The sequence below is a fragment of the Hibiscus syriacus genome, unplaced genomic scaffold, assembly GCF_006381635.1.
Source record: "Hibiscus syriacus cultivar Baekdansim isolate YM2019G1 unplaced genomic scaffold, ASM638163v2 tig00110403_pilon, whole genome shotgun sequence".
NCBI classification, from domain to species: domain Eukaryota; kingdom Viridiplantae; phylum Streptophyta; class Magnoliopsida; order Malvales; family Malvaceae; genus Hibiscus; species Hibiscus syriacus.
In genome coordinates, this window is record NW_024062723.1 from 312,309 (window position 1) to 327,622 (window position 15,314).

The 15,314-nt window shown below is 32.7% G+C and overlaps 3 protein-coding genes across 3 annotated transcripts; all 3 read left to right on the forward strand.

Annotated features, from left to right (window-relative positions):
• The first annotated feature begins 2,256 nt into the window (after positions 1-2,256).
• Positions 2,257-5,928, forward strand: LOC120123887 (rust resistance kinase Lr10-like). Its single transcript, XM_039142688.1, has 4 exons — positions 2,257-2,965; positions 4,001-4,062; positions 4,610-4,639; positions 4,787-5,928. The coding sequence occupies exons 1-4, from the start codon at positions 2,280-2,282 to the stop codon at positions 5,926-5,928; spliced, it is 1,920 nt and encodes a 639-aa protein (XP_038998619.1). The 5' UTR covers positions 2,257-2,279.
• Positions 5,929-6,374: 446 nt separating this feature from the next.
• On the forward strand, positions 6,375-7,136 carry LOC120123888 (rust resistance kinase Lr10-like). The gene has a single exon (XM_039142689.1). It carries the CDS (start codon positions 6,396-6,398, stop codon positions 7,134-7,136), a length of 741 nt encoding a protein of 246 aa, XP_038998620.1. The 5' UTR covers positions 6,375-6,395.
• Positions 7,137-13,197: 6,061 nt separating this feature from the next.
• LOC120123876 (probable BOI-related E3 ubiquitin-protein ligase 2) lies at positions 13,198-14,465 on the forward strand. Its single transcript, XM_039142680.1, has 3 exons — positions 13,198-13,332; positions 13,424-13,781; positions 13,844-14,465. The coding sequence occupies exons 1-3, from the start codon at positions 13,277-13,279 to the stop codon at positions 14,429-14,431; spliced, it is 1,002 nt and encodes a 333-aa protein (XP_038998611.1). The 5' UTR covers positions 13,198-13,276; the 3' UTR covers positions 14,432-14,465.
• The last annotated feature ends 849 nt before the right edge of the window (positions 14,466-15,314 follow it).

The window sequence follows — 15,314 nt, forward strand, 5'->3', positions numbered from 1 at the left end:
CATAAGCAGCATATCAAAATGTGGTTTGAGATCGGAAGCATTTCACTGCTATTACCATAAGTATTTGAACGATTTATTTTTAACTGATAGGAAAACAAGATGAACCGTGATAGAGTTTTTACTTTATTTTAATGTTATAAGATGAATAGTGAGATTAGATGAATAAAAGGGTATAAATCTCAACATAATCCCTATATAAAATGGTATTTAAGGTAAGTGTGAACGAAAAATATAGTACTTTTAATTCAATTTCATACCAAACAATCACGAACTCTAAGGACAATTAATGCAAGTACTGTATCATTAGAATAGAATAGAAGAGGATGGGCCAAAAACCCTTTGGAATTCAAAGAAATTTAATGATGTTCCTTAAATGTTTAGGGTCTTCCCTCTATATTCTATATGTATTTCTTCTTTTTTTCTTACTAATGACACCCATTCAATCAAGTGGTTGCCAAAATCTCAAGTTACTTCCATTGTGAACCAAAATAAATAAATAAAGGGTTTTTTTAATATATGATTTATTGATCAGCTAATTCAGATCGAGTTTTAAAAATGTCAATTATGAGGACAACCCTTTCAACCCAGTTTTTTTCATACGCAAACATCAGAATTCAAACCCCTAATCTTATTTAAAGAATCTAGTGTCTCATCTCATTAGATCAGTTGATCATCGGTAATAAAGGGTTTTATAAACTATTAACTATAGACATTATTGCATTGGTTAAATATTATTTGTAAAAGAATATAATGTGTTAATTTTACTTAATTTAAGGAAATTATTTATCAATTAAATATTCTTTTTATGAATATCATTTTAACAAAATTCAAAGAAGACATAAGCCTTGAAATTACCTTTTACCTCTATATGAAAAATAATAATTCAGTTTAAATTATTTTAATTAGTATAAATTTTAATCCTCGATCTTCTTATCATCGTCCATTAAGTTCATATGAACGATTTGAACCAAACAAACTACTCATTTCAATTCAATCAATTCGATTCTTTATTTCTTACCAAATTGTCACTAATATTTTTTATTAGAGTTGAATAAAAAAGCGTGAAGTACACAACTGGAGATATGACATTACTTTTTTAAGTCCCATAACTATTAAAACTTACAAAATAATCCCCGATTATAAGATATTCCTTTGTTGAGTCCCTCAATTATTAAAAGTTACAAAATAGTCACTCAACTATTCATTCTATTCTAAACTCGTCCTTTTTCGTTAAAAAATTAACGATAGTCTAAGTTGGATGTTAATATATTGTTTGAGATATGATAATCTCTTGAGATTCTAAGATCATATTTTATCATATATCATACATCATATTAACATTCAGCTCAGACTGTCGTCAAGTTTTTTTAAAAGAAAAGGATAAATTCGGAACATAATCAATAGTCAAGGGACTCAAGAAAGCAACATCCTATAGTTAGGGGACCATTTTGTAACTTTTGATAGTTGGAGGACTAAAAAACAACACCATTTAATTGGGGGACTATTTGTACACTTTACCCTAAAAATATGAATAACTTAAATCAAAGGCATCTTGAATGTGTTAAAAAGTAGAATAAAATGAAAAGGAAGAGAGACAAAAGTTGAAGGAATCTATTAGATGCAGAAAAGCACGTTGTTTCATTCATTGATTCTCCTTTGCATGCAGGCCAACCCACTGCTCTTATTTCTTTAATCATTTCTTTACCACTAACTCTCTAACGGTTTTATTTATCTATTTATTATAAACGCAAGGACCAAAATGCACTCCATGTTATAGTATTGGACCTATGCAATACTTTAATATATATTATTATAATAATATATTAAAATAATTAAAATATGATAAAGAAAAATATAAACTCAAAAATATGTAAAATTCAATATAATATAATTACAACTTGTATTAGAATTTATAGAAATTATAGAATATCTCAGCATTGATAAAATAAAAAAAATTAAATTAAATGCCTATATATATTAATTATCAAGTGAATAGGCCACCAAATTAGACCTAAAACTGTAGCTTGCCTGCCACTACTATTTCCTACCTTTAGCTCTTTTTTAACATTTAAAAACCCTAAGAAATGTAATTACAATGCAATTGAAGTCGAAGTTGTTTATGGTATAATTTCATAAATGGCCCTCAAAATTGATTAAATTTGTTAATGTGGTGCCTACCCTAATACTATCAAAACCGTTTGTCATTGTCGTAAACGGCAAGGGCGCACCAGGGACCTACATTCAGTTAAAAAGCAAAGCTGCCATGGTTGGGTCAGCTAATGGCCGCTTTTGCTTTAGTTGTATTTGTATTTCCTGGTGCTTGCCTCGCCAGGCATGTAAATCAGGATTGTGGGTCTGTTTTTTGTGGAAGCTTGAATATCAGTTCCCCATTCCGGTTGAAAAACCAACCTCCTCACTGTGGTGACCGTAGGTATGAAGTTGAGTGTGAGAAAAATAACCGCACCACTTTGATTTTGAGAGAGGGGAAATTCTTTGTCGAAGAAATATTTTATGAAAATTACATGATGCGAGTGGTTGATGCGGGCCTCGACATGGATGATTGCAATTCCCTCCCTCTCAGTTTCGCAAATGATGCTTATTATTATAACTGTGAAAAATCGGTTCGATTGTATTATGATGATCATGATTATAATCTTAGCCTTATGCATGTTGTGAATTGCACGAAACCTATAGAGTCAGCTCTCTATATTCCAGCATCTCGTTGTAGGATCAACTCCAATGCCTCTTCCTATTTCTACTTTTTAGACGGAGGAACTCCGCTGTCTGATTTCAGTCAATCCTGCACCTTGGAAGCGGAGGTTCCAATTGGGGTTCATAATATCTCAGGCATGTCTACGCTGGATATCTACAATAAGCTATCTGAAGGAGTCTTTATTGACTGGATGACGGAGGACGACTTGAAGGAGTATTGCGCCAGCAACCAAGTTTCATTTCAAGATTACGTGTAAGTTTCTCCAAAGAATCTCAGTTTTATATCCACTGGTTGAGTATGCTTAAATACTCTGTTTATCGAGTAAATATTACATCAGAACGATATTGGAGGTAATTTAATTTATTGAGTTTTTGGATCAAACCTATCACAATGTTTTTATTTAGGGAAGGTTGAAAAGTCTGAATTTGATGGGTCCTGACCGACCCGATCATATAGGGGCTTTTTTTAATTTTGGGGTTTAGGGTGGGACGAGACGAGTTATATGATAAATATTTCCGACGGGTCAGAGTTGGTTTTAAGGTGAAAAAAGCTGACCCGACTCGATTTATATTATTAATTTTCTTTATATTTATATAATATATTTACGATTTTAATGATTTTTATTTTTATAACTTTAATTATTAAAAATATAAAAATTATTATATAATATATTGTTTTAAGAATTTAAAATATAATAAATAATTATAAATATATTATTATAAAATATATTATTTTAAAATATTAATATATTTAGGTCAGAACGGGTCGAGATCGGTATTTTAATCTAAAACCCGAGATGGAGTCGGGACGGGAGAAATATTAGAATTTATAGGGGAGGGATAGGATCGGGTTTAAATGATATAATGTCGAGTCAGGATCGAGGTGACCAAAAATCCGGTCCACCCCGTCCCGTGCCTATCCCTATGTTTATTTTGGTGTATTCATATATTTTTTTATCAATCTGAGATAAGTACAAGACAATATCTGTTTAAAAAAAACTTTAATCATTTCGACATTAAACGCTTACACCCTTGATCAAACCCAGAAAAGCATTAGCTAGAAAAGCATGTATTGAGTTTTTGGATCAAACCTATCACTCTGTTTATTTGGGTGTGTTCATACTTCATATTGCAGATTGGATAATGTGCACGAGGGCTTGGAAAGATATTTGGAAGAGCTTTAAACATTTCATTTTCCATGGGCCCTATCAACCCACTTCAAGGAGTATGCTTTGCAGACTTTATTCGCGTTATTTTTACTTTTATATTTACCTTTTTCGTTCTTTAGTAATATTGATATACATATATCTCGTCTTTGTATTTCTACAGATAACTATACTGAAGCGCCAGGTATGCTTTTGGACTCATTTTGCATATATACAAAAAAAAACTCTGCAATAGGAAAAAATATTCAAGTTCAATTACATTTAATAAGTTTAAGGGACAGGCATTGCATATACACCAGATTCTGGAGAAAAAGGAATAGAAAATGGTAGTCAAAGGGGAAATAAAGTTAAAAGGGAAACCTCCATAAATCAAGTCAAAAATTGGTGCAATAAATAATTCTATGCCATTAAAAGAGGGGAAGCACAGGTAGGGATGGGTATAGGATTGAGTTTTTCTATAAAAATTAGGTTCTGGTCGGGTCTGATTTTTTAGAGAATATATTCGGGACGAGTTCAAGTTTATGGTGAAAAAAATCTAACCTGAATTGATCCTAAAGTCATATTAGATCGGGTTTCGAGTGAAAGGTATATATTTTTTAGATCGAGTTAGATTTAGATTTTATGGGTCGGGTTCAATTTGAGTGAAAATAACCTAAAATCAGATTAGATCAGGTTCAGAGTTAAAAATATATATTGATATGCATATATCTTTTGTCTTTGTATTTGTACAGGAGCTTATGATCAATATGTTGAAGGAACAGGTATGCTTTTGGACTCGATTTGCATATATACAAAAATAGAAACAAAAATCAAGTTCGATTACATTTACAGACTTTGAGAATGTAGGTAACATGTTATTGGATTCATTTCACAACTACTAATGTGCTGCAATTTGTTTTTCTTCATAGTTGGCCTAATCTTACTGAGGACTTCGGCTGGGATACTTTGTTTGCTTGCGCTTGTTGCGTATACATGGAGGAGGAGACATCTATCATTTGATGATAAGATCGAAGAGTTCCTTCAAAGACAAAACAATCTAGTTCCGATCAGGTATTCTTTTAAACAAATCAAAAAAATGACCAGAGGTTTCAAAGAAAAATTAGGTGAAGGGGGCTACGGCACGGTATTCAAAGGAAAGCTTCGTAGTGGACATCATGTGGCCGTAAAATTGCTTGGTAAAGCAAAGGGTAATGGCCAAGATTTCATAAATGAAGTTGCCTCTATTGGGAGAATCCATCATGCTAATGTGGTAAAACTCGTTGGATTTTGTGTGGAGGGATCAAAGCAAGCTCTTGTATATGATTTTATGTCAAATGGATCTTTGGATAAAGTTATATTTACGGAAGAAAATAAGAATACTTTGGGCTGGAAAAAGATGTTTGAGATTGTGCTTGATGTGGCTCGAGGAATCGACTACTTGCATCGAGGGTGTGACATGCAAATCTTGCATTTTGATATCAAGCCACATAATATTCTTCTAGATGAGAACTTCAATCCAAAAATTTCAGATTTCGGTCTCGCTAAACTGTATTCGGTAGATGATAGCATTGTGTCTCTCACTGCAGCAAGGGGAACAATAGGATATATTGCTCCCGAATTGGTATACAAAAACCTGGGAGGCATCTCATACAAAGCCGATGTTTATAGTTTCGGGATGTTACTGATGGAAATGGTGGGAAGGAGAAAGAATGTGAATGCATTCGCTGATCACACCAGCCATATCTATTTTCCATCTTGGATTTATGACCGATTGGATCAAGGTGAGGACATGGAGCTTGGAGATGCTTCTCATGATGACAAAGTAATGGTGAGGAAGATGCTAGTAACAGCCTTTTGGTGTGTACAATTATTGTCTGCTGATCGTCCTTCAATGAATAAAGTAATGAGGATGCTTGAAAACGAGGATGAGATACTTGAAATGCCTCCAAAGCCATTTCATCAACTTCCTCTTGACACATCATCGGAGGTTCATGGCGCTGAGAACTTTAATGATGAGCCCACTGCATCAAAGGATGATATTAATGTCAGCAGCATATCAAATGTTGTTTGAGGTCAGAAACATTTCATCGCTTTGTAGCTTTATATTATTATTTTCTTTCATATGTACTAGTATTGTGTTATATATGAGCATATGTACTCAGATATATCTAAAACTAAATTTTGAACGAGTTTAATAATGACGAAATGGTATAGAAGGAGAAAATATAGAATTCGAAGGTGTTGCAGACGTCGAAAAGATCATCTTGAGAAAGATGGTAAACGATGACTGAGGACTAGATTGAAAAACTGTGTATGTATGTTATTTTTGCAAAATAAAATCTTCCATGTAAAAACACGTATATAGAGAGAACAGAGTACTAGAACATTCCATGCAATTATGTTATAACAAATTCATAATCCTTTTGTGCCAGCTCAGCCATTATGAATGGCTAATAGGGAGAATCCATCATGCTAACGCGGCAAAAACTCGTTGGATTTTGTATGGAGGGATCAAAGCAAGCTCTTGTTTATGATTTCATGTTAAATGGATCTTTGGATAAAATCATATTTACAGAAGAAAATAAGAATACTGTGAGCTGGAAAAAGATATTTGAGATATTGCTTAGGGTGACTAGAGGAATCAACTACTTGCATCGAGGGTGTGACATGCAAATTCTGCATTTTGATATCAAACCACACAATATTCTTCTAGACCACAATTTTAATCCAAAAGTTTCAGATTTTGATCTTGCTAAACTATATTTAGTAGATGATAGCATTGTGTCGCTCACTGCAACAAGGGGAACAATAGGATACATTGCTCCAAAATTGGTATACAAAAACCTGGGAGGCATCTCATACAAAGCCGATGTTTATAGCTTCGGTATGTTACTAATGGAAATGATGGGAATGAGAAAGGATGTGAATGCATTTGCTGATCACACCAGTCAGATCTATTTTCCGTCTTGGATTTTTGATCGATTGGATCAAGGTGAGGACATGGAGCTCGGAGATGCTTCTGCTGATGAAAATTCAATGGTGAGAAAGATGATAATAACAACGTTTTGGTGCATACAATCACTGCCTGCAGATCGTCCATCGATAAATAAAGTGTTGAAGATACTTGAAAATAAGGATGAGCTACCTGAAATGCCTCCAAAGCCGTTTCATCAACCTCCCCTTGACACACCAATGGAGGCTAATGGTTGTGAGAGCCATAATAATGAGCCAAGTACATCAATGGATTCTATTACTATAACCAGTACAAATGTAGTTTGAGGTTGGGCATATTTCATTCCTTTGCAGCTTTATATTATGTTGCCTTTTATATGTAATAGATTTTATACTCGAAAATCATTCGTATTCGTTAATGATTTGGGCAGTTTTCGGGCTGGGTCAATCCGTTTGAGGTGGTGGATAGTGATACGCATACAGCTCGCTTGGTCCTGCGAAACTCGGACATTTCACAATCCTCAAATTTCATCACAAAATTAATTCTTAATATTACATATATAGTTAGGGTTTAAAGGTTTAATAAATTTCTCGAAATTTTATTATATTTTCTATTAATATGGTAAAAAAAATCTTTCAATCTATGATTGTTTTTATTTAAGATTTTCTACATAAATGTGTTTTTTTGTTTGTAATCTGATTTATTTATTGGTCATTCTCATCTTTGTATTCTTATAACATCATCAATTTTTTAGTTGTTTTTTTAATGATGAAATATATATAATTCATGAAAAATAAAAGTAAACTGTAATCACATTTTCATGACAATGCCACATTTTTCCTTCCAATAAATGCAAGAGGGACAAGGGAAAGGATCAGATGGTAGAAGAAGACATAAACCACGATAAATAGAGCTGTGAAGCTACATGATGATTAATTTCTGTCAAAATGGTCAGTACTATTTTACTGCAATACATATACATACACACACACACATATATATATATATATATATATATATATATATGAAAGCTAACAGAACATCTACTACTGCTTTTATTTCATAATAAATTGTCCTTGAAAACAAAAGAAAAAGGAGATTGCAGATTGTTGAGGGAAATGAATGTTGAAAATAACTTTGTCATAAAGCGGGACAAGAGTATGATAGTATGCACATGGAAAAAGACCGGGTCAGACATCATCAGACATACACAGAAAAGATAAAATTAAAATTATAAATAATTGATTGGGAAATGTGTCATTGATATTGCAAGTGATATAAATAAAACTAAATAAATCTGTTGCCATTCCAGGCCCATATTTGACATTGAAATTTCCCAAAAATACTTGTTTTATTTAATACTTTTGTTTGGTTGTTATTTGCATTATCATGCAAAGTTGACAGTCACGAAGGGTAACCATTTAGTTCAGTAAAAGAATAAATATATTTACATGTATATATGTGTGCCTCAGCTTTACTACTCGGACCCCACGAATACATGCAGTTTCTTTCCTTAAAATATGGTCAAATTTGCTGATATTTCATATATTTTTATTATAAATATATAATTAAAGCTTATAATATAATTATATATATATATGCTTACTCTAAGAAAGGTATGTTTCCAATACAAGAAATAATGATAGCTCAAACAGAAACCCAACATCAACCATTCATTAACACTACTTGGTTTGAGAATTAATGGGATAGTCAAAGTTATGATTTTGTTATACAATGTAACTTTTTTAGTTTTACATCAATTTAAGGTTGTTGGATGAGTGAAAATATATGAGTGAGATTAAAAGTAGTAAATGTGAAGATATTTACTAGACAAAAAACAATGAGTCAATCTCAATCATCTATTTTCACTCATCCAACGATTCTAAATCTATGTAAAACTAAAGAGTTTTACATTGTATAAGTGGATTCTAATTTATATGTATATCGATGCACACTAGATTCTCGAGAAAGGGGAATAGAAAATGGTAGTGAAAGAGTGGGGGAGATATTGAGATTCTCATTGTGTGAGAGAAAACAAAGAAAGGGTTGGATACCACATGAAGAACACACAGTACCAATGACTTTAATAAGTTGAAATGTGAAGAGGAAATAAAGTTAAAGGGAAACCTCCATAAATCAAGTCGAATTGGTGCAATAAATAATAAGTTGAAATATGAAGGGGAAGCACAAGAAAACATGACCCCCCTCCCTTCATATCTATTATACTCCCTTTTATTTTAATATTATATATTGTGATGTCCTAGTTTATGATGACAAGATGCATTCAAGAGCAATGAGCATCCAATTTTCTCTTTATTTAATTCTATTTATTAAGATAAGAGAGTTTTATTCCTAAACAAGAAGATCATATTCAAGTATACTTGATAAAAAAATCAATGATTTGAAACAAATATATAAAAATAAAAGCATGGTTGCTCAGACCAAACATGATGGAGATATCTAACGTATTCATTGTCAAAAGAACGGATGTTATTCCTAGATGTCTTAAGTTCGAGAATCAGAGAATACAGAACATTTAAGCATTCATTGTCAAATGATTGAAAGTCTTTAGAACAAATATTACCTTAGATTTATAAAAAAAAAAAAAAGAAGCAATGAAGCATCAAAGATCTTTGTACCTAAAAAATAATGTGGCCCTCCAACTAAAAAAATAAGTTCAATGTGACCCTTTGACCAATGTTTTTTGCCGTTTGACCGTTACGATGATAAGTGATAGTCCACGGTACTGAACGTTTTTCGTCGCTCTAAGTTGGAGGGTCATTTTGAGATAAAGAAATTAGGGTCACATTGATTCCCCCCCCCCCCCAAAAGTATATAGACCTCTGATGCCTTTTTGTCTTAAAAAATTATATCACAAGTTAAAGATATACTTAATTAATAAATTTATTAAAAAAATAAATTGTAATATATGATATGAACAATGGGTGCAATCGGAGATCCATGAAATGGAAATATGAGCAATGGGTGCAATGTATTTATCAATGAATTAATATAAAGGTCCTCTCTGTCTGTACGGCCTGCCTTGCAAGCCACATCTTTGCTTATATATATATATATATATATATATATATATATATATATATATATATATATACACATTATATTATATTTTCATGATTAAAAAAAATTAATATCTGTCTCTCCTCGCCGAGATGCCCGAATCATGCAATGCAAAATAAGTACAATGTCTGAAAACCCTTAGTTGGCCACTTAATTTAGTAAAACCCTAAATTTCTCCCTTTGTTTGTATGCTTATTTTTGTCATTTAGTCTCCTCAAATGAAGCTGATTTGTCTAATGTTGCTTAAGCTAAACTTTATCTTATGATGCCAAAACAAAAGTGTACAGCACTCTATATGTATAATATATATTGCTCAAATGTTAAGTTTTATAATGAAGATGGAGATTTGCCTTGGAAGCATAAAATTAGGACATGGTTGTTATCATATATATATGTGACACATAAAATAGTTTTGTTGTGTCACTGTATTAAATCTAGGCATATCTTTGTATCAAACGCTAATACGATAAAATTAAAGAAATCCTAAAGAAGATACATAAAATAATATAATTACGAGGGTCTGATTTCAATTATTTTAAATAAATATCTATATTTACCATTAACATGGTTGGTTCAAGTGAAAAGCAGTTTGATATCGCTTAATCAAGGTTTCGAGTTTGAGTCTTTGTGTATACAGAAAATTCTTGCTCACCAAAGTCAGGTGTGTTACATGGATAAATTCGGATTAGTCAAGACGAAACCTTAAAACCCGAAAGGGAAAAAATCTATATTTACCTAGAATATTAAAATCGTTACTAAAATTTACATTATTATTAAATATAATTCAACCTTCCAACAGATCAATGCATCTAATTCTCTTGGAAAATCCATCCAAAACATAAGAAATATCACCTATCCAAATTGAATTATGGCCAAACCTATTCTTCTTAACAAATGCCTGTATGCGGATCATATTGCCAAAGATAAATTATTTAAAAAAAAAGTCAAATTATACGTAAAATTATTCAAATTAAAATTTTGATTATATGTACGTTGATATGGAATTTTCAAAGATAATTTTATAGATAACTTTATAGAATTTATTATTTGTCGAATATATTAAGTGATTTCAATGGTTAAATGAATATTGTTATTTGTAGAGGTCTTAGTTTTGAGTAGTTATGTCTGTAGGGTACAGTGGTGGGTGTACATTCGTGTTAGGGTGGGAACGTGCACTCCCTGAAATTTTATTGTATCTATTTAAATATAAAAAATTATATTATTAATATATGTGTACACACCCTCAAAAAAAATTCTAGATCTGCCACTGGTAGGGTACGTGCATTATTAATGATTAAGAAATATTCTGAACATATACTACCTTATAATCACCCCAATCCATTAAAAAATAATTTTATTATTATTATTGTTATTATTATATTAAATTCATTTATAGTGATAATGAGTTAGACAATAATTCATTTAACAAACCTTATAGTTCTTAAAAAATTACCTAATTTATTATTACTATTAAAATTTGAAGTCAATGTACATGAATTCTTGAACTAAAAGTTTAATGTGATGTTATGATCCAACTTGGTTCATTAAAAATTTACCTAATTTATTATTATCAATGAACAACAATAGTCACTTGGTTCATGTCTAGACCTCAACCTTACCAATTTAGATAAGACTTTATTGGACTGGAATATAAAAAATAAGAAGAGTGAAGGGGTCATCAGTAAGTTTAAACCTTTTCTAAATACAATTTAGGGACCGTTTTATAGAATACTGATAAAAAGTGCCTTTCATCTAAAATTCTGTTTGAAAAGCAAAAAAAAAAATTATCAAACAACTTATCTTCAGTCAAACCAAGAAACTAAAAAAAACAATATTTTTTCGTTGAAAAACTCGTTTGAAGAATCATTCCCAAATCCCAAACGAAACCTATTGTCACGGCGGGAATAAGGCTTTATTGGGTTTTAACATAACAAATGAGAAGAATGAAGGGATCGCCGGTTACATTAAACCTTTTTTCAAAATACAAATTAATTTCGTATCTGCCACGCTTTTCCTCACGTTGCCTCTCACCCTGTCCCACAAGTGTATGGGTGGACCCCGCACGTTCTCTCACGTTGTTTCAGGAGAGGGTATCAAGGGAAAGAGAAAAAGAAAAACGCCCGCAGCTATGCTTACGTGGCGTTGTACACGTGGAAGATACCCTGACGGTCAATGATCGAATCTTTCATTTCATCACAACCAATTATGTAAACAAGACAATGAACCAAATTTAAAATAAATAAATAAATACGTGAACAAGACGGTAAACCCGTTTCATCCCTAAAATACCCTTACAAAGTTACAAATTTTACAGATTATACTTAGATTTATATATTGGTCTAATTTGCTCTCGGTTCATGTACTAGCAGATATGAAATTTAGTCCCTGTATTCCTAATATAATAATTCAGTCATTTATTCTGTTGATATAATAATTGAACCCCAGTAGATAACACAATCGAATGTATTCTGGTAAATTGGATTGTCTAACTTTTTTATTAGAAAAGTCTACTCACACTAGCATCGTAAACGAGCCGAGTCGAGTTCAAATATTTTTAAGTTCGATTTCATTCAGAAACTCGTGAGCCTAATAGTTTTAATTTCGAATTGAACTCAAAATCATGAATTGAGGCTCGAAATAAAAAAATAAACTTAATTCAATTGAAGCTCAAACCAGAACCTTAAGTACATGAAACCCTTTTACTATATTTAAAAAAATAAAAAAATAAATGTTAAAATTATTAATAATTTATTTTTAGAAAAATGAAAATTTTAATAAATAAATTTTTTTAGTTGTTTGCGAACTTTTCGAGTCGAATGTCAAATAATTCGTTTAGGCTTGTGAAAAACTCGATTTAAATCCCTTCGAATAGAGTATTTATCAAGCAAGATTTGAAGTAACTCACAGTCTTACTCATCTCATTTACAACTCTATCCCGCACAACAAACGCACACGTGATTGACCAAGCAACAGTGTTGCTGTTTCTAATTCTAGTGTTGTTCCCTAATCTTATCATCCTATCAAAAATAAATAAAGAGATTAAATTTAAAATATGTGAAGAGTATGGGAGGTGGAAGCATAATTAGACCATATACATCTTTAATTTTATTTGGATCGAATTGTTTATTGGAGAGTGAAGTAAGAGGAAAGGCAAGAGGTTAATTTGGTAAAGAAATCTTAAAATAGACAAAATATCCAAACCAACGAACTAATCTTCTATTTTATAACCTTATATTTCTGCTTCATAAATGCAATCTAATTTTTTATTTATTTAAACCGAACGGAAACGAATCCTAAATAAACCCCACCACAACTATATTTCTCTTCCATTTCACCCCTCATAAAAGCCGTAGCAAAGCCAGCTCAAAACGCTATCATTTCCTCCATGGCTGTTGAAGCTAGGCATCTCACTCTTTTCCCCTCTCCATTCTTAGGGAACGGGTTCGTTTTAAAACCGACGCGACTGCTCTGAACGACGAAATATTTTCATTTGCTCTTTGAATCGTCTCTGAGATTCGTTTTGTGTTCACAGGGACATGATGAATCACGTTGAAGCAAACGGGAATCTGTATCCGGCAGAGATGGAATACGGGTTTCCAACGGAAGGATTGCTTCCTTTGTATAACTCTTTTGTTAACGATCAAAAATCTGCAGCGGCGGCGGCGATGAAATCGGAAAGTAGTTTGACGTGTAACAATGTTCTTCCGTTACCCAGAAAGCGCCCGAGGGATTCCATTATTCCAATCCTTTCGTTTCCTTCACTGGCTCAGCAACAACCGCATGGCGGTAACAATAATAAAGCTTGCTCTCCGTTCTCGTTTCTGGGTCATGATATTTCGCTTCATATGGAGCAACAGCAGTTGGATATTGATCATCTTATCTCCCAACACGTGAGTTTTTTTTTTTTGTTCTTTTTAATGTTTTGATATTGACGGAGTTTGGGTTCTTTTAGACGGAGAAAATGAGGGTGGAAATTGAGGAGAAAAGGAAGAGGCAAGCGAGGAATATAATGGAGGCAATCGAAGGAGGGGTGATGAAGAAGTTGAGAGCCAAAGAAGAAGAAATCGAGAAGATAGGTAAACTAAATTGGGCACTCGAAGAAAGAGTGAAATCTCTGTGCATAGAGAACCAAATATGGCGCGACTTGGCTCAAACCAACGAGGCAACCGCCAACGCACTAAGGACCAACCTCGAACAAGTCCTCGCAGCCGCCCAGCTCAAGGGCGAGCGCACTCATGGAGGCGCGGAGGAGGATGTCGCCGTGGAACCGGCGGGAGACGACGTGGATGATGCGCAGTCTTTTTGCGGCAGCAGTTCGGAGGTGGAGAAGCAGCGCACGTTGGCAGCGACTACCGAGGAAGGTAGCACCGGAGGCAGTGGTGCCGGTCGTGTCTGTAGAAATTGCGGGAAGGAGGAATCGTGCGTGCTGCTATTACCGTGCAGGCATTTGTGCCTGTGTACCAGTTGTGGGTCGACGGTTCATACTTGCCCCGCTTGTAAATCCACTAAAAATGCAAGTGTTCATGTTAACATGTCATAAACCAAAAAAAAATCAAAATACCCACCAAAAAATCAAGAAGAAATGTTGATTTTCCAAAATTTTGTAATTAATTAGATTAATTCTTTTTCCTCTAAACTTCCACTAAAATGATAGTGTCAAGTGTTTTAGCTCGGATTTAATTGTTTTTTAATATACATTTTTTAAAATGAAAATAAAAATCATTTCAAATTTGTATTATTTGAAATTTTGAATAATCCATCAACAGATAGTTAATCTTACAAAATATAAATTGCAAATACATTAAAAAATATATGCCATAATAGATAATATTAATAAAAAAATTGGTGACCATGTTACCAAAAACAGGTGGGGACCCCATAGAGTTAGGGGCATCTACCCGACATATAGGGAAGAAGGAGCTAAGAAAAATAAAATGGTAAAAAGGTGGATAGGAGTGACGCGCGAGAAACGCGTGGGGTCAACCAGGAGGGAGAAGACTGAAAAGGACAGGTGTGAGGCAAAAGCTGACACGTAGGACGCGCGCAAATGTCGCTGTTGTTTGTTCTGCCGCTGTATGGCAGAACTAGACTGCTAGTCTCTCCAACTTTTTCCTTTCTCTTTCCCTCCTACCAAAACGCACCGTTTTGTACATATTTTCCTTTCTAATCAATTTTATGTTGATATTTTGATAATAACTGGATTATTGTTATTTTTCAGGTGAAATTACATTATTTTATTTATCGTATTTTTATTTTTTAAATTTATTTGCTAAATTTTTGAATTATTTATATTTTGATATTTTGAATTATTTTATTATTGTTTTTATATGATGTGATATTTTTATTATTATTTAATATAAAATAAAAAATAAAAACATAAATTGGCTGAACATAACCGTTGCTTGCCTTACACCGTTGTAGAT

Excerpts from the sequence above, each read along its gene's own strand:
- LOC120123888 (XM_039142689.1), top strand. The coding sequence starts at position 6,396 with ATGTTAAATGGATCTTTGGATAAAATCATATTTACAGAAGAAAATAAG.
- LOC120123876 (XM_039142680.1), top strand. The coding sequence starts at position 13,277 with ATGGCTGTTGAAGCTAGGCATCTCACTCTTTTCCCCTCTCCATTCTTA. Across the intron at positions 13,333-13,423 it reads TCTCCATTCTTAGGGAACGG|GGACATGATGAATCACGTTG; the intron begins GTTCGTTTTAAA and ends TTGTGTTCACAG. Across the intron at positions 13,782-13,843 it reads ATCATCTTATCTCCCAACAC|ACGGAGAAAATGAGGGTGGA; the intron begins GTGAGTTTTTTT and ends GGGTTCTTTTAG.
- LOC120123887 (XM_039142688.1), top strand. The coding sequence starts at position 2,280 with ATGGCCGCTTTTGCTTTAGTTGTATTTGTATTTCCTGGTGCTTGCCTC. Across the intron at positions 2,966-4,000 it reads GTTTCATTTCAAGATTACGT|TAATATTGATATACATATAT; the intron begins GTAAGTTTCTCC and ends TTCGTTCTTTAG. Across the intron at positions 4,640-4,786 it reads TCAATATGTTGAAGGAACAG|TTGGCCTAATCTTACTGAGG; the intron begins GTATGCTTTTGG and ends TTTTCTTCATAG.